General features: G+C 66.5%; 8 protein-coding genes across 8 annotated transcripts; 6 read left to right on the forward strand and 2 right to left on the reverse strand.

Annotated features, from left to right (window-relative positions):
- Positions 1-1481: 1481 nt before the first annotated feature.
- Positions 1482-3022, forward strand: EMIHUDRAFT_433733 (hypothetical protein). Its single transcript, XM_005789262.1, has 3 exons — positions 1482-1989; positions 2059-2241; positions 2375-3022. Exons 1-3 carry the CDS (start codon positions 1507-1509, stop codon positions 2840-2842), a joined length of 1134 nt encoding a protein of 377 aa, XP_005789319.1. The 5' UTR covers positions 1482-1506; the 3' UTR covers positions 2843-3022.
- Positions 3023-5749: 2727 nt separating this feature from the next.
- EMIHUDRAFT_201176 (hypothetical protein) lies at positions 5750-6703 on the forward strand (the record flags this gene model as incomplete). The annotated part of the gene is made up of 1 exon (XM_005789263.1): positions 5750-6703. One exon carries the CDS (start codon positions 5750-5752, stop codon positions 6701-6703), a length of 954 nt encoding a protein of 317 aa, XP_005789320.1.
- Positions 6704-9104: 2401 nt separating this feature from the next.
- EMIHUDRAFT_449137 (hypothetical protein) lies at positions 9105-12007 on the forward strand (the record flags this gene model as incomplete). Its single annotated transcript, XM_005789264.1, has 8 exons — positions 9105-9138; positions 9275-9376; positions 9487-9539; positions 9825-9959; positions 10212-10593; positions 10663-11222; positions 11301-11496; positions 11576-12007. 8 exons carry the CDS (start codon positions 9105-9107, stop codon positions 11860-11862), a joined length of 1749 nt encoding a protein of 582 aa, XP_005789321.1. The 3' UTR covers positions 11863-12007.
- Positions 12008-12267: 260 nt separating this feature from the next.
- EMIHUDRAFT_415031 (hypothetical protein) lies at positions 12268-13202 on the reverse strand. Its single transcript, XM_005789265.1, has 2 exons — positions 13136-13202; positions 12268-12913 (listed from the first exon to the last, which is right to left on the reverse strand). Exons 1-2 carry the CDS (start codon positions 13167-13169, stop codon positions 12450-12452), a joined length of 498 nt encoding a protein of 165 aa, XP_005789322.1. The 5' UTR covers positions 13170-13202; the 3' UTR covers positions 12268-12449.
- A 1657-nt stretch (positions 13203-14859) lies between these two features.
- EMIHUDRAFT_98282 (hypothetical protein) lies at positions 14860-15663 on the forward strand (the record flags this gene model as incomplete). Its single annotated transcript, XM_005789266.1, has 1 exon — positions 14860-15663. One exon carries the CDS (start codon positions 14860-14862, stop codon positions 15661-15663), a length of 804 nt encoding a protein of 267 aa, XP_005789323.1.
- An 865-nt stretch (positions 15664-16528) lies between these two features.
- EMIHUDRAFT_433737 (hypothetical protein) lies at positions 16529-17612 on the forward strand. The gene is made up of 2 exons (XM_005789267.1): positions 16529-17031; positions 17121-17612. The coding sequence occupies exons 1-2, from the start codon at positions 16972-16974 to the stop codon at positions 17586-17588; spliced, it is 528 nt and encodes a 175-aa protein (XP_005789324.1). The 5' UTR covers positions 16529-16971; the 3' UTR covers positions 17589-17612.
- A 104-nt stretch (positions 17613-17716) lies between these two features.
- Positions 17717-19441, forward strand: EMIHUDRAFT_462381 (hypothetical protein; the record flags this gene model as incomplete). Its single annotated transcript, XM_005789268.1, has 4 exons — positions 17717-18275; positions 18439-18614; positions 18667-18732; positions 19241-19441. 4 exons carry the CDS (start codon positions 17717-17719, stop codon positions 19439-19441), a joined length of 1002 nt encoding a protein of 333 aa, XP_005789325.1.
- Positions 19442-24486: 5045 nt separating this feature from the next.
- EMIHUDRAFT_62942 (hypothetical protein) lies at positions 24487-25512 on the reverse strand (the record flags this gene model as incomplete). The annotated part of the gene is made up of 4 exons (XM_005789269.1): positions 24487-24596; positions 24627-24741; positions 24913-25410; positions 25462-25512. 4 exons carry the CDS (start codon positions 25510-25512, stop codon positions 24487-24489), a joined length of 774 nt encoding a protein of 257 aa, XP_005789326.1.
- Positions 25513-26681: the final 1169 nt, after the last annotated feature.

Below are 26681 nucleotides of genomic sequence, written 5' to 3' on the forward strand. Positions count from 1 at the left end.
CCCCCCCTTAAGGGGCAGGGGCCCTTGTGGAAGCCGTATTTGGCCTTGAGGGGGGGTGACGCCCCTTTGTTGGATTTTTGGGAGGGCCCCCCCTATTGTGGGTCCCCCCCGTGCAAATTAAAAGCAAGGGCGGACCCCCCCCCCCCAGCAGAAGGGTTTTGCTGGTGGGGGCGCTCTTCTGCTGGGGGGGTGGGGACCCCCCCCCCCCAGCAGCAGGGCACTGTTGCTGCGGGGGTCCGGATCCCCCCCCCCAGCAGGAGCGCTCTGCCTGTGGGGGGTGCCGGCATCTCTGTACGGACAGCAGCTGTAAGTAGCATGTGTTCCAGTGGCGAGAATTTATGGTCGACACCAAAATCAGTGGTCTCACCGGCGGGGCCTCCTACTGCCAACCGGGCTCGAAGGCGCGGTGAACACAACCGCCTCGAGCGTACGCTCAAACACGACCCAAGGGTGGAGGGCCCCCGCCGAAAAAGAGGCGGCAGACCTGGGTAATTCCATTCCCGCTCCGGGGGGGGGTGGTCTCCCCCCCCCAGCAGCAGCGTTCTGCTGCTGGGGGGGTCAGACCCCCCCCCCCCTAGCAGCAGGGATGGGCTTAGAAGTGCAGGGGGGGTACCGAGCAGTGTGCGGCCGCTCTTGTACTGCCGGGTGAGCTCTGGTTTCTCCTTGTCACCGTGCACGACCGGCGCGTTGGCTGGGGCGCGCATCGCGTCCGCCCAGGCGGCGAGGACGCCGTCGTGGGGCCGCCGGTGGTTGTTTTGCACAGTTCGCGAACCACAGTTCGCGAACCATCCGTGAACCGAGACCCAGAAACTCGAACCAGGCCAGCGCGCGGCGAAAGCCGGAACAAATGCGCAAGCACGAGAAGGACTATGAGCCCGGCAAGTAGGTTGGTGGGGGCGGTTCACGATCTAGTTCTCGCGAACCCAGTTCGCGAACCGCCGCGCGAACTTGGTGGGGGCGGTTCACGAACCAGTTCGCGAACCCAGTTCGCGAACCGGCGGTTCACCGCCGGTTCGCCAGACTCGGTTCGTTCACGGTTCACGGTTCGCGGCGGGTGTCGCGGGAGGAGTCGGTTCACGGATCACGGTTCACGGACTTGGGGTGGGGACTAGTCGGTTCACGGTTCGGGGTTCACGGACTCGGGGCGGGGGCTAGTTGGTTCACGGTTCACGGTTCACGATTCCGGCGTGAACTGAGAGGCCTGCTCACCACCGCAAGGACCCCGTGAGGCGTGAGGTTACCCCGCTCTCCGATAAGCACTTCCTGACCTCTCACACATCCCGAAAAAACTTGGTATTGCTAAAAATCTCTTTCTCACATCCCGCAAAATCCAGCGCGTGGTAAGGTGCCTATATGGGCTTCCAGTATCGGACCTTCAACACATGCGCTTTTGGCCGGCAACCTCCTCGGACAGCGCGGCATCATGACCGGGTGCGGCGGGAGACAAAACCGGCCGGATGCTTCAGCTCTAGTTTGCTGCGTCCGACGAGACATACTCTTCGAACGATGTGCAAGCCGCCACTGCGCGACGACGTGGAGTGGGCATCCGAGCCCGAGAAGATGCTGCAGCCCGGCAGCAGCCCGCCCGCGTGCAACACTCAACCGCGCTGTGATCGACGCCTCTGCCGCGGCCTCACTGCAGCTGTCACCGCCGCCGTGCTCATGGCCGGCTACCTCGTGCTCGGCAAGCTCTTCCTGGGCAGCGGCTCGGGCGCCGGGCCGACGGCTTTTCTCGTCTGCCGGCAGGTGCTTGCGAGCGGCCTCCTCGTCGCGGGCGCTCTCGCACTGCACGGGCCGCAGCTGCCGCGGCGAGCGGACATGCCGTCGGTACAGCGGCTCGGCCTCTACAACTTTATCAACGCGCTCGGCTTCCTGTGGGGCGTGCAGTTGACGACGCCCTTCGTCACGTCTGTGGCTCAGCTCGCCATCCCAGTGCTCGTCCTCGCCCACGCTGCGTGCTGCGGGAGGCAGCGGGTCACCTTGTTCAAGGTCAGAGCACGCCCTCTCTCCTCGCTCCCTCACACCGCTCTCGCCGCATCCCTCTCCCGCCCGATACAGGCGGCCGGTGTCCTCGTGCTCGTCGCCGGGTGTGCGCTCGTCGCCGCCGGCGCTCACAGTGCCGCCGCAGCGCCATCCGCCGTCGGCCGGCCTCGAGGGCACCACGGCTCCGCGCGGCTGCTGCTGGGTCTGGCCGTCCTCGCGGTGCAGTGCTCCTCCTTTGTCGGCCTGCTGCTAGAGCAGGTCCGCACGCGCACCGCCAGACAGCCAGACAGCCGCGACGAGAACCGCCGCCGCGGCCGCCGCGACCGCCGCGACCGCCGCGACCGCCGCCACGACCCGCTCACCCTTGCCCCTTGCCGCGCCCCTGTCGCAGGAGCGACTCGTCCGCAGCTACCCCGTCAGCTGGGTCCTCGCCTGGGCCTACGCCTCCTGCACGCTCCTCTCCTGCGCCGCCGCCGCCGCCGACGGCTCGCTCGGCGCTGTCGGCGCGGCACTCGCCTCCCCTCGCGACGCGGCCATCGTCGCGTACTCGGCCACGTGCGGCTGCGTCGCCTACTTCGTGCTGATCGCTTACGCGTCGAAGCACCTGCCCGCCGAGCTCGTCTCGGTCACCGTCGCCGTCGAGCCCCTCGCCGTCTCCGCGCTCGGCATGCTGCTGCTCGGCGCAGAGCCGTGCGCCGCCGAGGGGGCGGGCTTCGCGCTCGCCTTTGGCGGGACGGCGCTACTCTCGCGCGCGGTGCAGTCCGAGTCGGAGGGCAGGGAGAGAGGCGGGCAGGCCGGGCCACCAGGGGGCGCCTCGGACCAGGAGGCGTCATTCCGAGACCCACTCATCCGAGCCTAGTCGCTATAGTGCGGGCGCCGCGCCCGGCCCTGAGCTGTGTGTAAGATCTCGAGCGTCTATATATGTGGAATGTGCGTGATGGCTCCGCCTCTACGCGGTCCGTGCGCCCCTCATTACGTACATCGTGTTCGTTGCGTGTGAACGGCTGGCTGTGTGTGTTTTACGTCGTTGCGCGGTCTCTCCAGAGAGCGCGATGCGCGAGACGGCCTCAGGCCTGGCCTTTTTCGTTTTCCGAGCCGTATACGGGCTACGGCTTTATAAGTAGCACGTACGGACAATTGTACGATGCGGGTCCCATGACATAGTACTCATGACTTGGCATCAGTTCGCCTTCCACGTGAAGGGCCGGCGGTACACGTCATGTATGACGGGATCGACGGTGTAGTTAGCCAAATCAAACCTGGCGCCCTTCGAGGGCGCCGCGAGAATACTCAGCGTTTCCGGGTCGCCGAGTGCGTCGCCCTTCCACGTCCACCAGTCAAAGTTGAAGCTAGGAAGCTCGGAGTGGAAGAGCTCGAGCGAGTCCTCGATCCACCGCTGGCAGCGGCCACCCGTCTCCTTGTGGCAGGGGCACATGATCTGGTCGACCCACAGAGGGACCTGGTGCTCGCGCTGGAAAGCGATCGCCGGCTCCAAGTAGCCCGCCAGCATCTCCTTTGTGTAATTCCACCGGTCGATGTCCCGGTAGTCTTTGGTCTTCCTCACCTTGGGGCAGCCCTTGATGCACGCGCCTTTGTATGCGCCCGCGAACACGCAAGGTATGCTTGTCTGCCCGTACCAGTTCACGCCGTGGTCGTGGATTTTACCGATGCTGCACGACCAGTTCAACACATAGATAACATTGGGATCGCTCAGCTTGTCGGCTTCAGAAAAATGGCAGGCGCAATAGCCACTCGGTGTGGCTGCAATCGGGATGGCGGGGTCGGCGGTGCGGATGGCTGACACCACCTGGTCGAAGAGGTGCCGGACCTGATTCGGTGTCCAGCATGGGCTCCAGCCGGTTTCTTTGGTGCCACGGTGGACAACGTGAGGCTCCGATGCGGGCTCGTACCACGCGATGTTCGTCCTGTTCAGGTAGCGCGAGGCGATGCACCTCCACGTGTGCAGCCACAGCCCTAGCGCGGTGGCGTTGCCAATGTAGTCGCTCTCGCACGGGACCTCGTGCGGCGCTTCCTGCCGCGTTGAGACGGTGCCCCAGTTGTTGCGCAGCGCGATGGTCACGTAGACGCCCTCCTGCTCGAGCCAGCCCACAATATCGTCCATGTACTTGAGCCACCCCGGCTTGATGTTGCAGGTGGAAGGCGAGAAGGGCTGGTATGCGTCCTTGTAGTCTTCGCTGTAGACGATCTCGGCCTCGCCGGCGGCGGTGCTGACGAATGTACCGTCGTAGAAGTCGAGCACGAGGCGCACATGGTTCAACCCCGGCAGGAGCCTCTTGGCGATGACCGCGTCGCTGTAGTTGTACAGATGCTCGCCTTTGTCATTCAGGGACCTCCGGCCATAGTTGACGCCCTTGGGAACGAATATCTGCCCTGTGGGGTCGCGGATGTGGACGCCGTCCACCCTCATCCTGGGAGCGACTCTGGTGCCACATTCTGCGCAGCCCGGACAGCCGCCCCAAGTGCACTTTTCCTCCCAGGCCTGGCTCTTTTCCGCGCAAAATGGCTTGCACGTCGGCAGTGCGCGGAGCGCGCACTCCTCGCAGCCCCAGCAGCCTTCCCAGTCACAGCGCTGCTCCCACGGCTGCGTTTTGCCCCTGCAAAAGCGCAGGCATGGGATGTGCGGCGGTGGTCGGGGCGGTGGGGGCGGCGCCGGGGGCTTTGGGGGCGGCGAGAGCGAGCACGCGGCACAGCCCCCACAGCCGTTCCAGTTGCAACGCGTTTCCTCCGAGAAGTGCGATTTCAAGTCGCAAAAGGGTTTGCACTCACCGCTCGCCCCAGTGAGCGGCAGGAGCGCGAGGATCAGTCGCATTGGCGCGAGTCTGCATGCGCCCATGGTCGACGGGCGGCCTTGCCGGACAAGTGCCTCCGGACAAGTGCCTCCATCGTCCGTCCGAAACTATCGTTCATTCCCTACAATGAATCGCCTAAGAGCGTAACCGCCCTTAAATCGAGGACCCCTCTGACAAATCGCGGCGGGTTGTGTGTGCAACCTCCCGATTTCTATAACACCTTTCTATTACACTCTGATTTGCCACACACACACTCACACACAAAACAACTATCTATATCACACACAACAAACACCTACACACACACATAGCCACATGCATGTGCATGTAGGACATGCACCTCACATGTGCATGCACATATGGATAGCCAGTCGGTCGGTGCCCTCCCTCCACCCCCGCGCCGGCGCCGAATGTAAACTTATTATTTTTTGCGTCGGACCCTTTTTTTTGCCGATGGCACAACTGCTTCGGTGTCGTACGAGAAGTCTTTTACTTTTTTATATTTTATTCTTTATTCTGTATTCTTTCTTGCTCCGTCCGGGCATAAACAGGGCACAGGCAGGAAGAGCGTTCGATCGATCGATCGACGTAACGACGAGTGAGCCGCTACCAGCAAGGGGACGTGCATTTTGCTGGTTCTCTTGATCGGGAGCGCACCCCCACTCACTTACTTCATCCCACAGTGGCACAAACAAAGCGAAAGAATTTTACATGGAAACTCCCTCGCTCGCCTCTCTCTAGGCACGGGACTGGCGCGCGTGCACTGGCACTAACACAGGTACACCCACGGGAGCCGCCTAAGCGACTCCTGCGAGGACGCGCGGCTTAGCCGTGCAAAAAAGAAAGTTGTGCCGCGCGTTTTCCCTCCCTGTCTTGAAAGTCCCAAGGACACGCCATTTCGCGGCGCGGTTACCGTCCTGGCGATCATGAAGCTCGACCAAAGTGCCCAGGCAGCTATGGCTGCCGGCGGCATTGCGCTCCTCCGCGCCAGTTGGCTACTCAAAGCCGCCAGGCGCGGCTCGCTCGGACCTCGCGAGTCACTCCCGCCGGAAGCATTCATCCCGCCAGCCTCGCCACCATGTCCATCTCGGATCGTTTGCGTCTCCCACGTGACCCACCCAGACCCTTCCATCCATCTGCGCTCCATTGCCAATGCGCTCAGCCTGCTAATCAGCGCCAAGGGTGATGACGATTGGGCCGTCTTCTGGGACGATTTCTCGTTGGGCGAAATGCACACAGGCCGTCGACCATCGGTCGCCAAACGCCTTCAGTCGGCGGCTGTTCGTTCACTCTTCTCCCACCCAAGCACCTACGTCTTACTGCTCACCTGTGGTGGCGAGATCGCGGGTCCCAGCTACTACTCATCCGGCCGGTGCGTGCTCTACTCAGCCCTCGCCACGCTGGTCAAGGGCGGCCCATTGTCGGACAAGGTGCTGGATCTGGGCAAGGATGCTGGGGCTGCCACTCACTGGCGGGAACTGGAGGGGCTGTTGAGAGCGGATCGGAGGCCACCCCTCACTCCTGCGGCTTTCGCCGAGTTCGCCTCAACGCTGGAGCTCTCCACTGAGGCGGAGCGGGCGCTGACTGTGGATCTATACCGTTGTGGCTTCAACGAGCGGATGAGTAGTGTGGAATGCCTCTACTTTAGCGCACTCGGCTGGGGCGACGAGGAGGTGAGGCTGGTGGCCGCGGTGCTCGCTGAGCCGGCGCTCTTCAAGCTGGAGTCGGTTGTCCTCAACGGGAACGATACCGGCGCCCCTGGCCTGCAGTCGCTGCTCGACGCCCTGCCGCTCTCGTCGCCGCGACTCGCCGAGCTTGACGTGAGGAACCAGCACCAGCGCGAGCCGGACGAGGTGGAGAGGCGGTTGCGCGCGGAGTGCGAGGCGCGGGGGATATTGGTCCGGACCTGAGAGGGGGTGCCCGTCCGAGCTGTGGTGGGCCTGTGGTGGGCGCTCTGGCCCACTGGCCCGCGGATGTGCGTTTTCTTAGCCGTGCTGGCTGGCTGACTGACTGACAGCAGCGTGCGATATGGATACTCAGGCCGTGAGAAAGATGATTTTATGTTCTCTCTAAGCACTCTCTTTCCAACAAACAACAACCACACTTATATCGACCCGCGAATCTCAACAACAACAACGTATTGCTAAAAATCTCGAATCTCCCCCCATGCGGCCTGTATCGTGCGCGGCGGCGGCGAGGGCGAGGGCGGAGCGGGCGTGGGGGTGGCAGAAAGAAAGAAAGAAAACAGACAACCCAAGGGAGGGATAGGAGGACGGCACGCCGCCACCACACAGGGATTTTAAGGAGAGGAGTGTGGTGCTAGCCCTCGCCCACCCTAACCTTTGGTCGTCTGCCTCTTTCTATCTCCCTTCGCAGTCCCTCGCCGATTCTCGCTGCAACCCTCATGCCACCTCGCGGTCGTCCCACTCTCGTCGTTCTCCCTCCTGTCGTTTCCTCCTCTGTCGCGTCGCTCTCGTCTGCCTCGTCCTGCGACGCCGCCGCCGCCTGCCGATCCCTTGGTCTCGCGGCTTCTCCCGCCTTTCGGCGCAACTCTGCCCTCCTCGCGGCATATCCTGGCCCCTCGAGTTTATCGAGCTCTCCTCGAGCAAGGACGACTCTTCTGACGCCCACTGCAATCATTTGCCGCCAAGTCATATCGTTGCTCAGGTCCACTCTCTCTTCGAACACTTGTGCCTCCACGGATGATGTTGGCGCTGGGGTCCCCTTCGGGTGCATCGTTACAGCTGACGACGGGATTACCACTGGTGTTTCGTCTTCCTCGGAGTCTTCTTCCCCGGCTTCCCCCCGTTCGGCTCGTGGGGGTGGCGATGCCGATGGCGGTTCGACTGGTTTTCTTCTTCGAGCTCGCGACCTCCCAAGCGCGAACTCGCTCTGAGCCTAGCGCAGCGCGAGATTTGCGCAGCAACACGAAAGAAAGAAAGAAAACAGACAACCCAAGGGAGGGATGGGAGGACGGCACGCCGCCACCACACAGGGATTTTAAGGAGAGGAGTGTGGTGTTAGCCCTCGTCCTTGCGCGAGGAGAGCTCGATAAACTCGAGCGAGGGGCCAAAATATGCCGCGAGGAGGGCAGAGCTGCGACGAAAGGCGAGAGAAGAAGCGAGAGCAAGGGAGCGGCAGGCGGCGGCGCCGTCGCAGAACGAGGCAGAGGAGAGCGACGCGACAGAGGTAGAAGCGATACAAGAGAGAGAACGACGAGAGTGGGACGACCGCGAGGTGGCATGAAGGCTGCAGCGAGAATCGGCGGAGAGACTGCGAGATATAGGAAGAGGCGGACGCCTTGGAGGGTGGGCGACGGCTAGCGCATCACACCCCTCTCCTTAAAATCCCTGTGTGGTGGCGGCGTGCCGTCGGCTCCCATCCCTCCCTTAGGGGACCCCTAGGCTTAAAAGGGTGGGCCCTGGGGCGCCTGCGGCTTAAACGGCTTAAAACGGCCCATTTTAAGGCTGCCTGGGCCTAGGCCCATTTTAAGGCTGCCTGGGCCGCCGATTCCTTGAACGGTCTTAAACGCTTAAACGGTGCGGGAGAGCTCCCGAGGTCGATGGTCCGGGAGGCTCCCGGTAGACGCCGTAGGCCGGGAAGCTGGCTACAGTCAGCTAGCACGCGTCCCCTATGCGAGTATGGCTCCTGCCAGTGCACCAGACTTACAGATGTGTCTTCAGAGGCGGGTTTGTGCCCAATAACGGCAGTATTGGACAATTGGAGAAAACGGCGCGGAACCCAGCGACGCATGCCGGCGAGGCCGATTTTCTTAAACGGTCTTAAAAGAGGGACCCCCCGTGCCTGCAATCTCTTAAATGGCAAGTTAAGCCCCCAAACCGCCTCGTTTCTTAAAAGGTCTTAAAAAAACCCGACCCTGCCTCAGAACCCTAGGGGTCCCCTAAGCCTCGCCCGCACCCTAACCCTTGGTCGTCTGCTCTTTCTATCTCCCTTCGCAGTCCCTCGCCGATTCTCGCTGCAACCCTCATGCCACCTCGCGCAGCAACCCGGCCGGACAACCCTTTGGAAAAACTTTCTTCTTCGAGCTCGCAATCTCCTCCACGAACAGCCCGTTCTGAATGAATGCGGACCATCTCTTGCTTATATCGACCCGCGAATCTCCCCCCATGCGGCCTATCGTGCGCGGCGGCGGCGAGGGCGAGGGTGGAGCGGGCGTGGGGGTGGCGATGCCGATGGTGGGCGAGGGTGTTGGGTGTTGCAACTCTTGGCGGCGGGGCGCGGGCGTTCGACTGGTTTTCTTCTTCGAGCTCGCGACCTCCCAGAAGCCTCTCTCTCCGCCCAGCAAGCAGCATGCTCTGCCAGCTCCTCGCAGTCTCCGCCGTCGGTGCGACGCACATCTCGCGCGCGCCCGCAGCGCCCTCTGCGCTGGCCCCGCCGCCACTGGCCTCCGCGGAGCCCGCTCCGCCGGGGCGCCACCTTCCTTCCCCTTTTTCAGTAGTCTTGGAGCACTTGGAGTGCAGTTGGCAACCTCATACCCAGGGCCGGGGAGCTAAAAAGCGCACCCAGCGGCCGGATGCTCGTATCAGTCAAAATGCAAAAAGAAACTTGCGGCTTCCCTCAATGTTCCGCCATGAGACGAACTTCTGCGAGGCAAATTTGTGGAGGTCGCGCAGCTCCGAGCCGAAGAGCACGATGAGGGGTGGAAGCAGCCTCCATGGCCGCCGCGCTGGAGGCGCGATCGTGGGCGGGCATTCGCTGCTGCTCGACGAGGCCGGCTCGGTCACCGTGCCCCCATGCAGCCCACGCCGCCCGGGACGCGCCCGTCGTCGTGGCTTGGAAAATTCTCTGCGCCTGCGTCCCTACCACGGGGGCTGGTCCTGTTTGTGTCGTTTGTGCCGCGTGGTGCGAGTCATTTTACAATCGGGGGCGGCCCACGCCATGCGCCCTGGCCGCAGCAGATCCGCCACAAACCGCACCTCCCTGCACGCCGCATATGCCACCCTACCCCCACTACCCCTACCTCCTACCCCCACTTGTTGTGAATCGTGAATGCGCAGGTTCGACGCCGAGGATCCAATGATCGCCATCGAGCAGCAAGTCCCGCGTGGCAAAGGGATCCTCCAGATCTTCGCCTTCTTCCTGCTGGCGATGGCCGGCGGGTTCCTCGTCGCGGAGCTGTCCACGACAAACATGCTGACCTCGCCAGTGCGCTACCCCTCCCCGCTTTGACTGCCATGGCACCTAATACACGTTTCGTGGTGATTCATAGCGGCACAGGAGCCCCTGGGAGCCTGTCCTGCCATTAACGACTGTTGCCGTTCCCGTCAGTGCCACGCCTCAGAACGTTGGTCGCCGCCCCGTTCCTCGAACAAGCCCCGCCCCCCCCCCCCCAACCCCGATCACGCGGAATCAGCGCGGATCGCAGGCTTTACTTTACGCACGTGTGTGCCCCTCCAGGTGCCCCCCGTCAAGAAGGAGTCTGGGGGCACCGTGGTCGCCGCCGGGGAGCGCGGCTGGCACCGCAGCTCCGACTCCTCCCTGCTGCTTGGAGCCGGACTCCTCGGCGCGGGCCTCGTTGCACAGCAGCAGATGCAGAACCAAAAACAGATGCAGGAGATGCACGACACCGCGATGGTAAATGCAGCCAAGGAGGAGCAGCTCGCCAAGGGCTGCTACGTTGCGCACCGCTGGACAATGCCATGCAGGACAAGCGCCGTCGGCCTAGGCAGCGTGCAGACGACTGCGCCCGCCTACTACAGCGCCTACCCCGCCCAGGCGGCGCCGGCTCAGGCTCCGCCACAATACGCGAGCTCCGGCGCAATGCACCCGGCCTGGGCAGGTTAGTGAGGATGCGGGCCGTTCTTCGGCGGGGCCAAGAGGCACCGTCTCGGCCCCACGTGCCACGAAGGTCAGCCCAAGCTCAGAACGGCCCGCTCAAGCTGTTTTGTTGGCATCACCTTTTCTCTTTGCAAATGGCCCGCTCGCAAGCGCAAACCTCTCGCCAGACAGCTGTGCGCCTTCATCGACGAGCTGGCGCCCCTCCTGAGCGACGCCGCGCTGCGCGTGGCGGCAAAAAGAAACTTGCGGCATCCCTCAATCTTCCAACACATGAGAAGGTCGCTGGTCGCCTCTTCGGCCCGCCTCGCCCGCTACACGACCAAGGCGGACGCAACCCGCCTCGAGGCAGCGCGTAGCGCCTCTCTCGCGGACCGCAGCTCGCTGGCTGCTGAGCTGTCTGGGAGGTGGATTGTCGCCACCGGTGCTCCTCAGCAGACCGAGTCGGCGGGAGACTCCTTTGGCTTCGCGCTGCGGGTCGACGAGGTAAACTTGGGCGTGCTGCGCGCCGCGCTCTTCCCGGCGCCGCCAAAGCAGCGAAGGGACGAAGGCCACCTGCGGACGGCCCTCATCTTTGGGGCGAGCTGCCACCCGGGCCTGCCTCTCTCGCTGGCTGCCAAGCCGCTCGTGGAGGTTGCCGGCCGAGCCCGCCCAGCCAACGTCCACTGCTGTGTAGCTCAACTAATATGCCGCCGCCGCCTCCTCCGGCAGGCGGCGCGCGCCGAGCTGGCGCAGCGCGGTGCCGAGCGCGTGATGGGCCTGGCGCCTCTGACAGGGCTCTGCGGCTGGGTTGTCGAGGAGCAGGCGTGGGAGCGGTTATCCAGTCTCGGCGAGTTCGGCGACGAGGCGGCCGGCGCCGTCGAGGCTGTGGCGCGGGGCGTGCCGCGTCCGGGTCATTCCGTGCTCGGTGCGGAAGAGATCCCGGCTGCAGGAGAGAGGGGAGAGGAGAGGCTCTACTCGCACCTTTGCTCGCCCTCCCGCCGCAGGCCAGGGCACCTTCTCGGCGGCGCAGAAGGCGTTCGAGGCGCTCGCCACGGCCTACGCGCGGAGGGACGACCCGGAGTCGGAGTGCCTCGCCTACCTCGAGGCGGGGGCCGACCTCGCCGCTGTCCACTGGCTGCACGACACGTCCCAGGAGGCGGTGCGGGACCGGGCGGGCGTCTCGGCCTCGCTCGAGTTCGGCGCCTACTCGCCGGCCGCCGAGGCGACGGCGGACGAGCTCTACATGCCCTCCAGCGGGATATACACGCCGCCGGGAGGAGAAGCCAGCTGAGAAGAGTGAGTGTGCAGTGGCCAGCGCCGGGCCCGCTGCGGTGTCGGTTCCTGTATGACCTCCGCGCGCACACTGCCGCCCAGTGCGCAGTTTGGTGAGTGGACGAGACCGACGGCTGTGAGTGCGTATATACACGGCAAGTCGCAACACGGATCACCCTCGAGGGATCACCCAGTCTCTCGCGGATGTCGATCGCTCGCGGAGAGCGGCCAGAGAGCGGCCGCGGGCCGGGACCGGCCACCGCGACCGTTGGACCGCGCGGCGCCCGGGGGGGGGTCCAACGGGGGCGCCGGGGCGGCGCGGCGCGCGCGCCGCGCGCGGCGAGCGCTCCGCGGGCAAGACAAAGAGGTCTCTCGAGAGAGGTCTCCGACCGCGACGGTCTCCCGCCCTTCTCTCCGGGTAATCTCTTTTGAGCGCTGTGCGACTGGAAGAGTTGGCCCAAATATACTCGTGGTATCGTAACTCACGCACACGCAAGCAGAGGCAGCAAAGCAGTCAGCGCCGGACTCACGTGACTGTCAAGAGCACGCGTCGCCAGGCGGTGACCCGGTGAGGGGCTAAAGGTGAAAATAGAGGTCGGTGGCGCTCTACTTGAGCACCGCCTTGGCGCCGAGCTCCTCGAGCTTCTTGACGGCCTCCTCGCACTCCGCCTTGGGCGCGCCCTCCTTGATCGGGCACGGCGCGCTCTCGACCTTCTCCTTCGCCTCCTTCAGGCCGAGGCCCGTCAGCTCGCGCACAACCTTGAGCACCGCGATCTTCTTGTCCGCCGGGAACGAGTCAAGCACCAGGTCAAACTCCGTCTTCTCCTCAGCAGCCGCAGCGCCCGCCTCGCCGCCCGCCGCGCCGCCCGCCGGCATCGCCATCATCATGCCGCCACCGGCGGCGGCCGAGGCGTCGACGTCGAAGGTCTCCTCGATCGCCTTCACGAGCTCCGCCGCCTCCAGCAGGGTCATCGACTTGAGCTTGTCCATCACCTCATCGACGGCAGACATCACGGGCGCCGCAGCAACGCGCGAGGTGCCCACTCGGCTGACGGCGGGAGCCATGAAGCCTGGCACAGAGGCGTGGGCGCGTCAGGAGTGGCCGGGCGGGCAAGGCGGCCGAAATCGAGCTGCGCGAGGGGGCAGGGTCACAGCCAAGAGCACAGGGGCGCTGCAGTGTGGGCGCGCAGCGCAGCGCGGTGGGCGCCCCGGCGGAGCGGGCTCCGCGGAGGCCAGTGGCGGCGGGGCCAGCGCAGAGGGCGCTGCGGGCGCGCGCGAGATGTGCGTCGCACCGACGGCGGAGACTGCGAGGAGCTGGCAGAGCATGCTGCTTGCTGGGCGGAGAGAGAGGCTTCTGGGAGGTCGCGAGCTCGAAGAAGAAAACCAGTCGGACGCCCGCGCCCCGCCGCCAAGAGTTGCAACACCCAACACCCTCGCCCACCATCGGCATCGCCACCCCCACGCCCGCTCCACCCTCGCCCTCGCCGCCGCCGCGCACGATAGGCCGCATGGGGGGAGATTCGCGGGTCGATATAAGCAAGAGATGGTCCGCATTCAGAACGGGCGGCGTGTGACGCCGCCAGCCGGCGCGTGGGCCTGCTACCCGGTGTGGTGGGACAACCACATGTGCAGCACATGTGCATGCACATGTGCATGTGCTGCTTCCCTACCTCGCCGCGCTGGTGGGAGCAGTTCTGCCATCGCCACGGCGTGATCATCCGTACGTGCCTACATGTACATGTACATCGTGGACCTCCCTCGCGCCCAACTACCGCTACACTGGCTGGCCGGCTCGTCGCCATAATGGGAGCTGTGTGCTCGGCTGGAATTGGGGCCGGCCTCGTCATGTCCGTTCATGTCGAGCTCTGGGGGGGCGCGGGGGCCCCCGGAGGCACCGTGCGCCGCGCCGCAGTGCGGAAACGGGGCCCCGGCTCTCTATTAGTCTCTATTAGCACCGACTTCCCGAATGAGTACGGTTGAGTAGAGGGCAGATTGGAGAGATCTCAAGAAGTACACACAGATAGACCCTCCAACCATCGGAAAACTCCGACCTGATCGGTCGTACTGATCTGAACGTACTGACCGCCGACAGATCACTCCAGACATTCTCCAGACAGCAGACAGCCCGACGTCTGCATGCGGCCGGCCGGGCGAGAGGCTTGACACGACCCGACCCTGCGACCCTGACGCTGCTGCTCTAGCTATCAGACATGCACTGCTGACTGCTGCCACAATGTGCGACCTGTGCTGGCCCACTTGGCGGCCTTCCTGGTCAGTGGTGAGGCGCAGTTCAGAGCTGTCGATGGCGCGATGCCGCACTGGTCCCACATTGGTGACACGAGACCACCACGTTTGCCGGTCCAAGAGAGAGGTACCGGTGCTGTCCTGAGAAGGTGCGTGGTTCCTCTTGACTGCCCATGCGCGCGAGGCTGTTTTGGCATAGGCTCGAGAGTGCCAGCAGCCAATCCGAGGCAGTTTGTGACACGCATTGCGTCAGAAGCGTGCACGCAGCTGGAAGGACACCTTCCTACTGGCCGTACGATCAGTCAGGTCGTCCCCCACGAGGACCCCCCACGAGGATCCAGGCACGCCCTCGCGGCGGGCGGACATAAAACAAGAAATCTCGCGAACGTTTTACCAGCGCCGCCAGCAACGGGACGCCGGCTTGAAACTCTTGTACGTGCCCCCGGGCAAACTTTTTACGCCGTCATCAACAGAGCCCATGGCAGACGACGAGCTCGGCAGCAGAGCACACGGTCTGAATGAGCCACACAGCGCAATCAGCGAAACCCACGACTTCATTCCAAACGCTTGCACGAGGCACCCAGAGGAGAAAATCTTTGCGAGAGTCCTCGACACAATCAGCCACCTCCCTCTCGGAAGCCTGGGCAACAGCAGCGTGCTTACCGACTTGGTGCGTGAAGCGGGGCTCGCGCGTGACCCCCGACCGCTGTATGGATTCGGAGGAAAAGAGGGGTCGGAGGAACAGTGGATGCACAAGCGTCAAAACTTCGGAATGCTCCAGATGCCGAAGCAAGTGGGCTGCATGCTCGGCGGACTGGCCGGTCTGTCCACGCGAGTGCGCACGTTTGCCGAGATTGGAGCGTGGTTTGGGTGGTCGGGCCTTTTTTTCGCTGCTTACATACGAAGGGTCTTCGAAGCGAGCCGTTGGGCAGGGCAGGACTTTAGCTCGGCCAGCTTTGATGTTGCCGACATGCGAACAGGCTGCATAAAGGCACTCATGGCCCGGCACAAGCACGGCTTCCATGTGAACTACGGAGGCGGCAAGCCAAAGTACCTGCCGCGCAAGCCAGGCGAGAAGAAGACGCGCACGTGGCGGCCAGTGCTCTATGAAGATCGCGCCAAGGCAGTGGCGTGGTATCACGAGCATTTGGCGGAGGCCTTCGGCCCTGCTGACCGTGAGACGTCAAAGCTCGACCTATGCTTCATCGACGCATCGCACACTTTCAAACACGTGGTCGAGGACGTCCGCTTCTTCCAGCCCATGTGCCGCCTCTTGCTGTTCCACGACATCGTGGATGCTGACTCGGTGGGCGTGAGGCAGTTGTGGCACTTTTTGAGCTCAAGACTGCGCTGGGAGCGCGACCAGCACGCCCCAGCGGGCGTGGCGGGATTGAACGGGACCGCATGGGATGTCGAAGCAGGCTACATGGTAAAGGAGTGCACGCAGCAGGCGGGAACGAGGCGCTTCAACTTTGGGCTTGGATTGATATCCGCACAGCGCCTCAAGAGCTCCTGGCTTGACGAGGCCGAAGCCAAAGCAAGCGCTGACGCGGCAGCAAAGGCGTCGAGGGGGTGAGACAGCGGCGTCGCGCAATGGTCCTCTGCGTCGTCGGCTCGACAAGACACCGACCGATGGCAGCCTTCCAGCTCATGGGTGCCCTCTAGGGCTCCCGCGCCCCCCCAGAGATGTCGAGCGTCTTATTTATGTTTGAATTGCCAAAAACTCACTCTCAATCTCACGACACACCTCCGATTATTTTTCCCGAGTGGTCATGGATTTTGGTCCCCTGTGCGCTGTGGAGTGTGGTGTGCCCCGAGGCCCGAGTGGCACCCAGAAAGAAATAAAGAAAGAAAAAGTGGCCCACGGCGGACATAACTTTCTTTTTCACGGAGCAAGCCTCACGGCTAGGCCTGGCGAGTAGAGACCACGCCTCACTTTTTCACAGGGGGGGAGCATCCGTCTGGAAAAAAAAGGACCCCCCCCTGTGAATGTGAATACCGGTAGCAGGCGTGGGCTCTACTCGCCAGCGGCTAGGCGGCTGGTGTAGGAATCCTACCTGGGTTAGTGCCAGAGTTGCGGGTAAAGAGACCACATATCGGGCACCCCTTGTGCTGCCGCCCTTTGGGAGTAAATCCGTGAACCGCGCAAGCGAGCCATGCGCACCCTCCCACTCCTGCTCATCGCGCCGCTGCTATATCGGCCGTCCGCCGCTCGCTGCCGCCTCATCGCCGCTAACGACGACGAGGTGCTCCGCCGCCGAATCGCATCGCAGCTTCGGGCGGAGGAGGAGAAGCTCGCACAGGAGAAGCTCGTGCTCCAAAGCCGCGTGGCGGACCTCGCGGCTGCTGACACGCGGGAGCAAGAGATATACGAGGAGGGCGGAGGCGCGCTGCCGGTCGTCTGTCTCGACGCGATGCTGCCTCGGCAGCAGCTCAGGGTGGAGACCGACGACGACACCTTCTGCCGCCTGCTCCGAGATGTTGGCCTCGGCGGCGTCTTCGTCGTCACCTCCCTCCACTTTGGCCAGAAGCGGCTGCGGCGGTCGGGAGTCCTCGTGCGAGTCTCTCTCGTCGACGCGCCGCGAGAGAGCGATAGCACGCCCACCTCGGTGAGAGCGATAGCACGCCCACCTCGGTGAGAGCGATAGCGCCGCACCGCGCCAGCCCTCTCCCCCTCACCCGCGCCGCCCGCCGAGGGCAGGTGAGCGCGCTGCTCGTCGGCCGCCGGCGCGTCCGCCTCCGCGGCCCGCCCACCGGGCTGCAGCTGCGGGTGGGGCGGTGGAGGCGCGAGTACGACGACTCGATCGTCTCCGAGAGAGCGCTCGGGTGGGGCGTCGAGCGCTTCGTGGACCGCGGCGCGCCGTCCGCGGCGGCGGCCGCTGCCATGCCCGCTGCGGCGGCGGAGGCGGCGCACCACACCGAGTGGTCGCTCACGCCCTTCGAGGTGCTGCTCCCTCGCCCCGCCGCCACTCTCCCTCCCCCTCGCTCCTGCCGCCCCTCCTCCCGGCTGCACTCCCACCTCGATCGGCGCAGGTGCTGGCGGACGCCGACGAGGCGCCGCTCTACGAGCCGGGCGGCGTGTGCGACGCCGCGTGGCCTGCGGAGGGCGACTCCCCTCCGCCCGCCTCGCTGGTGGAGGCGGCGGCACGCCTCTCCGCCGACCTAGAGGCGTGGAGGAGGCTCGCGGCCGAGCGCAGCACCTACGACGACCCGGCCGTGACGGCGGGGGCGAGGGCCCGCCGCGGAGACTTGCGGCTCGACCCCGCGCTCCTCCTCGCGCGGGTGTGCCGTGACCTCGGGCCGAAGCCGCCGCCCGAGGCGCCGACGGCGCTCGCGCTGTGGGGCGGCGCGCTCATCAACCCGCTGCCCTCCCTCGGCGTCTCGACCGAGGTGCGCGGGGCGGTGCTCGAGGCGCAGGGCGCCGCAGAGCGGGTTGCGCTCGTGCAGCGAGCCGTCTCGAGGTCGATCGCCAACCTGGAGGGGAGGCGGCCACTCTTTTGAGGTTTAAAAAACACTGGAGGAGAAGTGCCGGCCGCCTTGGCCCTGACTAGGAGTCAGCAGTCGCGCTTATACCACACCCGGAAGACTTATGACAACCCGCGCCGACGTTTTTCCGGCGGTTTTTGGCGATGGCTCGGCGTCGACGTGGCTGCCCGCTTCCCGCCCTCCTCCTCTACGTGGCCGCCTGTGTGCGAGCCGCCTTCGTCCCATTCTCCCCGCGCGGCACCAGTGCCGGCGGACAGCCCGATGGCCGCCAGCCCGGTCAGCTCGGCGCGACCGGCGGGCTGAGCGAGGACGAGGTGCGCTCGCTGCTGGCCGGCCGCTGCGCTCTCGTCATGGCGCAGCGTGACACCGACCTGGCGCTAGACGTCACCGAGGGCTTGGTGCAGCTGGGTGCACGCGTGCTGCTAACCTGCGAGAGGCCGGACGAGTGCAGCCACCGTGTCGCCTTTGTCAACCGCCGCGCCGCCGAGAGGAGAGCCGCCGCGTCGGCGCAGGCGCTGACTGCAGCGGGCGGCGGTGGGCGGAGGCGGAGGCGGAGGCGGTTGGAGCCGGAGCTCGTGGAGGCTGGCTGCGTCACCGCACAGCTCGACCTGTGCGACTCCTCCGCCATCTGGGACTTCGCCGACGCGTTTAGCGCCGGAGGGTGGCCTCTGCACGTCATCGTGTCGTGCAGCGACGAGCGGTGTGCGGCGGGCGGCGGGCGGGCGGCGGAGGAGCGCTGCGCCGCGGCGAACCACCTAGGCGTGCAAACCCTGCCCGCCGCCCCTGCCCGCCGCGCCCCTGCCCGCCGGGGTCCGTTTGCCGCTCCATACACGTCTGTGACCGCTCCTCCTCCTCCGGCGCTCAGGCCCGTTCCTGCTCACGTCGCTCCTCTCCGACTCGCTCGTCGAGACGATGCGCCGCGACGCGAGGCTCGCCGACCGCATCGCAGGCCGCCGCGGCCGAAGACAGCGCCGCCGCGCCGCCGCCGCCGCCGCCAAGGCCCCCTCTGGCGGCGGAGACGACGAGGCGCGAGGCTGGCCCGTGCCAGCCTCGCCCCCTGCTCCTCCTCTGAGGGTGAAGATGGCTGCTGCAGGCGCTGCGGCCGGGGCAGCCCGTCGCGGTGGCGGCGCGCCCCTTCCCACACCCGCTCGGCCGCGTGGTGCTGCTCGGGTCAGGCGCACCCTCACAGTCTGGAAGTGTCTAGGAAGTGTCTAGGAAGTGTCTAGGAAGTGTCTGGTGCTGCTCGGCGCAGGCGCACCCTCACAGTCGGCCATGGAGCGCGCTGCGGAGGCGGTGGCGGCGCGAGCCGGCGGCGGCGGCGACGTGAGTGGCGGCGGCGGCGGGAGGCGGCGGGGGCGCGTCTTAGGGTGGAGCGGCGCGCGGCTGCGAGCGCAGCAGGCGAGTCTCCTCTCGGCGCTGCACTTGGCGAGCAAGGCGCGCCTCGCCGGCTCGGAGCTGCGGGGAGGAGGCGACGTCGGAGGAGGCTCCATCGAGGCGAGCAGCAGCGAGAGAGAGGCGGCTTGTGGCGAGAGGGGGCGAGAGGGGGCGAGAGGGAGGCGAGAGGGAGGCGAGAGGGGGCGAGAGGGAGGCGAGAGGGGGCGAGAGGGGGCGAGAGGGGGCCCGCCCTCGGAGCCCGACCCCGACTCGCCACCCTCCCGCCGCCGCAGGTGAGCGTCGTCCACCCGGGCCGAGGAAGGTGGCTCCCGAGGCCGCTGCGCCGCGCGGCCGGCTCGTGCCGCGTCCCCGCCCTCTCGGCCACCTTCCTCGCCTCGACGCCCGTGCGCGGCATGGGCGGTGCTCGAGCGCGGCGGCGAGGTCGGCTGCTTCGCCCCCTCGCCCCCCCTCACCCGCTGCTCCGCGTGCCGTAGGCCTCTTCCTCAGGGACATGCGCTCCGCAGAGCCATGGCCAGGCGCCGCCATCGAGGAGGGTGCATCCGCCCTCGCCGCCAGCGCGGCCTCCGCGTACGAGGGCAGCGCCCGCGCGTCGGGGGCGCCGCCCCTTCGCTGGGAAGCCGAGGCAGTCGCACGCCGACTCGGCCGCTCGGCGCGCACGCGCGCGCGGCCGGCGACCATCAGGCAGGGTTCAGAGAGAGGAGGTAGGGGAGGTGGAGGTGGGGGAAAGGGCGGGTTGCTTTAAAACCATTCTTGGAGCGGCGGTGACCGCGGTGTCTGGCGGTGCGCGTCAGACTCCTCAGCTCCTGCACTGAACCTGTGAAGCGGGGGTGCTATAAGGGAAGGTGTGTCTCTTAGTAGGTGCAAAGGTGGGTCGGTCTCACACGCGTCAGTGCACTTCAACACACAAGCCGCCTCATTTTTATACGATGAAGCGGCCGCGGGGCGCGGGGGAGGCGGGGGGGAGAAGAGGCAAGAGCGAGAGCTGCGCGGTGCGAGCGAGCGAGCCAGTGCAGGGGACACTTCCGCCCGCCCCGCGAGTCGCGCTCCGCAGAGAGGCGTCAGCGACGCATCAGCTGCTGCCGTAGCAAGTCCGCGGCGCTCCGGTTGGCGTCGCTCGAGCCGCCCTGCCTCGGCCTTGGCGGCGGCCCGCCACTGCCGCCGCCGTGCTGGTACGGCGGCGGCGCGCCCGGCGGCGGGCGCGGCAAGTGCTGATACGGCGGCGGGTGGTGCTGGTACGGCGGCGGCGCGTGGGAGGGGTACGGCGGCGGCGCGTGATGCTGGTACGGCGGCGGCGCCTGATGCTGGTACGGGTTGTGTGGCGGCTGCGGGCGCGACATGCCGAGCTGCTGCCGGAGCAGCGAGGCGGCGCCGCCCACGCCGCCGCCGCCGTACCCGGGGGGCGGCCCGGGCGGCGGCCTGGCGTACGGCTGGTGGCGCCCGTCCGACCGGCCGTGCCGCACCGGCCCGGGCCCTCCCCCGCCGGCCCCTCCCCCGCCGCGATCGTGCCTGCCGCCCTCGCCGCCGAAGCGGACGTGTGTGTTCTCGCGCCCGCCGCCGCCGCCGCCGCCGGGGTGCGGCGGGCTGCGGCCGGCGTAGGGGTGCGGAGGAGAGGAGGGGGAGGCGGAGGAGGGGGAGTAGTACCCTGGTGGCGGGCTCACCGGGCCCGCCGCCAGCCGCGCGTCGCGTACGCACCACGTCTTGGTGCGGTCGTCTACCTCGACCCCACCCGCGAGGAGCTGCGCGCGGATCTGGTCGGCGGCCTGGAACTCGCGCGCCTGCCGCGCCGCCGCGCGCCGCGCGATCGCATCGAGGACGGCCTGCTCGTCCACCGGCGCCCGGTCGCCCTCGAGGCGGCGGTAGCCGAGGTCGCGACCCCCACCGCCGTGGCCGCCGAAGCCGCCCTTGCCACCCCCCTTTCCGCCGTAGCCGCCGGGCGGGCCGCGTCCGCGCGCGCGGACGTAGCGCTTCGACTCGCACGGTGCGTCGCACGCGCCGAGGAGCGGCGAGGGAGGCACGAGGCCCGGCAGCAGCTGCGGCACGTGCTTGGCCGGCGGCGGCAGGGTGAAGGTTGCTCCGGCGGCGCTCGTGGTGAAGGGGCGCAGCGCCTTTGCGACCTCGATGCCGCAGAAGGGGGGGGGCTCGCACAAGCCGCCCGGCAGCGGCGCGCCGGGCAGCGGTGTCAGCGTGCCAGCGACCGACGCCGAGTGCTCCGTGCACGACGTGAGGACGAGGGGGGCGGGCGGCGGGCCGTAGGACGCCACGAGCGGCGCGCAGAGCGGGTGCGCGTCCGAGAGGAAGAGGACGGGCTCGCCGACCTAACGAGCGAGCGGGCTCGAGAGGTTGGGGAGGAGAGGCTCGTTAGCCAGAAGCCGGGGCGTGCCCGCGGACCGAGTTGCGGCGGCGCTCGTCCTCGGAGAGCTTGCGCAAGCGCTCTCCCATGGCGTCGACGAGCCGCGCCTGCTCGAGGAGGAGAGAGGGCGGGTGAGGAGCATCTCGACTAGAGAGTCGCGCATCGCGTCGGCGCGCCGCGCCTCGTCGATGAAGGGTAATCTCGGGTAATCTCGGGTAATCTCGGGTAATCTCGGGTAATCTCGGGTAATCTCGGGTAATCTCGCGCCTCGTCGATGAAGGGGAGCAGGACGACCGCCTGCCAGAGGAACTTCTTGCCGTTGAGGTCGAGCGCGAAGTCCTCGGGGTAGAAGTCTGCGATCTCGGAGCCCGGGTCGGTCATCAGCTGCGCGAGCGGCTCCGGCAGCGCGTGCGCCGAGCGGGGCGGCAGCACGCCCATCAGCTGCTCGAACGGGCGGAAGGGGCGCGCGAGCTCGAAGTCGGCAGGCTGGCCGGGGTCGATGGCGGCGGCGAGGTCGGCGGCAAAGGGGGCGTAGTGGTACGGGTAGAACCACTTCCACGAGGCGCAGCCGTCGTAGTAGTACCGCATCACCCACTGCAGGCCCTCCACGTACGCGGCGGCGACCTCCCGCCGGCCCGCGTCGTCGACGCCCGGGAACTTGGCGTCGTAGTACCGGTCCTTCCAGCCGGGCACACCGAGCCGCACCTGCGGACAGGCGAGGGCGGCGCGCTCGAGATGGTGAAGGGCCACGGGCGGGAGGGGGGGGCCGGCGGCGTGCAGGCGGGAGGGGGCGAGGGGCGACGAGGAGAGTGGCGGAGTGGCGACGGCCGCGCCTCGTCCTCCTGCTCGGGCGCCGTGTTCTTCTCCTTGATCAGCTCAGACAGCTCGCGCTTGAAGCGCTCCGCCGCCGACTCGTTCGCGCCCTCGCCCACCTTGTACAGCCAGATGGCCCGGTCCGGCTCCTCGCCTCGCGTCTCCTCGCGCACGCACAGCTCCTCGCAGTACTGGTGCACCTGCCAGCAAGCAATCTCGGGTAATCTCGGGCAATCTCGGGTAACCCTCGCAGTACTGGTGCACCTGCCAGCAAGCAATCTCGGGTAATCTCGGGCAATCTCGGGTAACCCTCGCAGTACTGGTGCACCTGCCAGCAAGCAATCTCGGGTAATCTCGGGCAATCTCGGGTAACCCTCGCAGTACTGGTGCACCTGCCAGCAAGCAATCTCGGGTAATCTCGGGCAATCTCGGGTAACCCTCGCAGTACTGGTGCACCTGCCAGCAAGCAATCTCGGGTAATCTCGGGCAATCTCGGGTAACCCTCGCAGTACTGGTGCACCTGCCAGCAAGCAATCTCGGGTAATCTCGGGCAATCTCGGGTAACCCTCGCAGTACTGGTGCACCTGCCAGCAAGCAATCTCGGGTAATCTCGGGCAATCTCGGGTAACCCTCGCAGTACTGGTGCACCTGCCAGCAAGCAATCTCGGGTAATCTCGGGCAATCTCGGGTAATCCTCGCAGTACTGGTGCACCTGCCAGCAAGCAATCTCGGGTAATCTCGGGCAATCTCGGGTAATCCTCGCAGTACTGGTGCACCTGCCAGCAAGCAATCTCGGGTAATCTCGGGCAATCTCGGGTAACCCTCGCAGTACTGGTGCACCTGCCAGCAAGCAATCTCGGGTAATCTCGGGCAATCTCGGGTAACCCTCGCAGTACGGGTGCACCTGCCAGCAAGCAAGCCCCGTCACGCCCGCTGCAGCCGCACCGCGCCGCGCTCCTCGCGCGGCCGCGCCATCGCGCGCTGGACCGCGTTGAGTAATCTCGGGCAATCTCGGGCAATCTCGGGCAATCTCGGGTCATCTCGCCATCGCGCGCTGGAACCCGTTGAGCCCCGACGGCATCTTCTTCGCGGGCGCGCAGTCGGGCGCGGCAGCGAACTCGCGGATCGTCTCGAGCAGCTCGAGCAGCGCGGCGTCGTCGCGGCCAAGGGCGGCGATGCGGGCCGCCGCGCCGTCCTCGTCGCCCGCCGCGCCGCCGCCGCCCTTGCCGCCGCTGCCGCCGCGCATCAGCATGACGTGCGCCGCCTGGCCCTGGGGCGCGAGGGCGTACTCGGCGACGCGCTGCATCAGCGCCGCGTGCCTTCCGCCGAGGAAGCGCGAGCGCACCTCCTCCTTCCGGCGGCGGGCCTTGTCCTTGAAGCGCTCCTCGGACACGCGGTGCCGGTCGAGCAGCTCCTGCAGCGAGATGGGATCTCGCGGTGTAATCTCGGGTAATCTCGCGTAATCTCGGTCCGAGCAGCTCGTGGGCACGGCACGGGGGCGGCGGTCCTTGAAGCGCCCCCGGGAGACGCGCCCCGCCGCGCCGCCGCAGAGAGGGGGCGGGGTGGAGGGGGCGGAGGGGGCGGAGGGGAGTGGAGGGGGGGGGGGGGGGGCGCCTGCTCGTACGTGCCAAGCTCTGCGCAGAAGCGCTGGCAGCGGGCGAGGTGCGTGGTGCCTCCGTCGCAGATCCACCCTCCTAGCTGAGGAAGCAGCCCCTTGTACACGTCGCACAGCGTGTCGATCGCGCCGTTGCGGATGTCGAGCGACGGGAGGTGAGGCAGGAAGTCGTTGCCCACGAAGAAGCAGAGGAAGATGAAGTCGTCGATCAGCCGCTCGAGGCTCCACCCGCCTGTGGACGAGTCTTCGTCTCGGCCATCTCTCGGCCATCTCTCGGCCATCTCTCGGCCATCTCTCGGCCATCTCTCGGCCATCTCTCGGCCATCTCTCGCCCTCCAGGGTCGAGTAGTCCGGCGCGTCCTTGGCGCCCGGCTCGAACTCCTTGGCAAGGTACTCGCGCAGCACCGGCACGTGCAGCCACTGGAAGGGGGTTGGCCCGCCTGGGTTAGGAGCCGTGGACGTGTCCTGGACGCGTCGCGGCCGGCCGGCCGGCGGGGCTCCGCTGTCCACCCTTCGGGGGCCCTGCAGGCTCGGCGTTCGCCGCCGCCTCGCCGCCCTTGACCTCCGCCTCGGCGGCCTTCTCGAGCTCCGCAGTCACCCGCTCAGTGAGGGACTGGTGCTGCTGGGCGGGCTTGCCTAGTACAATATATCATAAGATTAACATGGTATGGTGAGGGACTGGTGCTGCTGGACGGGCTTGCCTACTCCGAACGGGTCGGGGTACTTCACACTCGAGCGCTTCACTGCTCGGGAGGTGCTGCTGGGGCGGGATGGCCGACGAACTCGCGCAGGATGGAGAAGTGGGGCTCGTGCGTCGCGAGCGAGAGCATGATCAGGTCGGCGTCGAGGCCTGTGGGCGTGTGTTGCACGCGTCATGGACGCGCAGCGGGCCACGGAGCAGTCGGCGAGCGTCGCTGGCCGTGCAGCGCGTGGCGTGTGTTTGGGTCGTAGTCGGGCGAGAGGCGCTGCTGGCGGATGTACTCCATGATCTTGTGCTCGCCTGCCGTCGCGGCGGGGAGGCGGGCGAGGCACGCTTCAGCGCCGCCGCCGCCGGAAGGGCTCTTCGGGCGAGAGAGGGAGGGGGGAGAGGCGGTCTCTGTGTGTGTGTGTGTGAGAGAGAGAGAGAGAGAGAGAGGGGAGGCTTGTCGCTCGCCTTCGCCCGGCACCGATCCGTCCGAGAGGACGACCTTGATGCCGCGCCAGCCGGGGTCCGTGCTCAGCTTGAGGTGGATGAAGGCGCGCAGGTGCTGCGCCAGCCGGTCCATGAAGGGCGTGCCCGGAGTGATGACGTTCGAGTCAAAGGCGCGCCCCTCCTTGCGGGCCGGCACCTCGCGCCCCTCCGCCTCCCACTCGCCCCGCAGCCGCTCCTCCTCCGCCTCCTTCTCCGCCGCCTCCTGCGCCGAGCGAAAGCGCCGCGCGCGCTGCTGGTTCATCTTGGCGCGCGGCGCCACACCGTCGATCGCCATGAAGAGCAGCTTGCGCGGCCGCGCGGCGGCAAAGACGCGCTCGAGGTAGTCGGTGACGGCGAGGTTCATGTCGTCCTCCGTCTCGGGCGGCGGCCGGTTCTCCGGGTGCGACGCCGGGTGGATGATGCCATTCATGTCGAGGAACAGGTTGTCGAACTCCACTCCGTTCGGGTTCGCGCGGCTCGTGTCGACAGGCACCTTCTCGCCGGCCTCGTTCCAGGTGGGGCGGTCCTCGATGCAGTCGCTGACAACCTTGGGATACTTGGTCACGAGCCACTTGTAGAATGCGGGGACGCCCATCTTTTCTGACACGGGCGCAGTGCTCCCACAGCGAGGCGAACTGCCGCGACGAGTGCCGCGGCCTCCTGTGAGAAGAGAAATCGCGGCTAACGGCCTTCCAAAATCTGCTGGTGCAGGTGTCGGCCCTAAAAAGAAAAACTCACGGCGCGTCGGATGGCGGCCGCGGCGGCACACGCCACCGCCTCCGTACTCCAATTTTCGTGTTCGTGCGTAGCATCACCTGCGCTGCACATGCACGGCGCGTGCTCGGCCTCGGCGACGCTGGACTTGACGCTTCTGTGATCAAGCAGGCGTGGCGACGGAGCGCTCTCGCGACCCACCCCGACCGTGGAGGCACCGCGGCCCAGTTCCGTGAGGTCAACCTGGCGTACGAGCTGCTGCGGCAGCACGCCTCGTCGGCCGGCGGCTGCGGCGGGGCGGCAGCAGGCCGGGCCCACGCCGCGCCCGGAGGCGCCGAGTGGGACGAGGAGGCGTTTCGGGAGTGGCATCGGCGGGCGATGGAGGAGGAGGAGGCCGAGGAGCGGCGGCGCTGGCAGGAAGAGGTGGACTCGATTCCTCGCTTCTTTACCTGGCGGCTCGGCTTGCGCATCCTCGTCGGCGCTCTGCTCTTCCGCGGCCTCGTCGTGGCGGCGTGGATACACCTACCGAACGAGAACCACGAGGCGAGCCCGCCCTCTCGCCCGCACCACCTGCGCTCTCCCCGTTCACAGCCAAGCTTGCTCGCCCAGGCCAACGCCCCGTACACCCGTCTGATGACGGCGCTGGAGGAGCACCCTGACAATCGGACAGCGGTGCTCGAGGGGCGCATCAAGGCTCGGCGTAGCTTAGCGACGGCTGAAGGCCGGCCAGGAGCCGAGGTTGGCCAGACTCGGGGCAACGGGGCGCCTGGGTGACTCGGTGGGCAATCAGGTCACAATTGTGCGTGTACGCGTGTGGGGACTGGGCTCTGTTTTTGGGGGGCACGGTAGGGGTGTCGCGTGTCGGTTTGTGAGAGTCTTCTTGTCGGTTTGTCGAAAGTCGAAAGATTGTGTGCATCGTGGAGACTCGCCCTCAGACCGTGTGTGTGTGCACTCTCGTGTGGCTGTGACTTGTGTGGGAAGTAGCACTGCACAGCGAAAACCGAAATAAAGAGAACGTGTCATGCGCGGGGACACGCGGCTTAGGGGACC

Source organism: Emiliania huxleyi (genome assembly GCF_000372725.1).
Source record: "Emiliania huxleyi CCMP1516 chromosome Unknown EMIHUscaffold_13, whole genome shotgun sequence".
In the NCBI taxonomy this organism is placed as follows: Eukaryota; Haptophyta; order Isochrysidales; family Noelaerhabdaceae; genus Emiliania; species Emiliania huxleyi.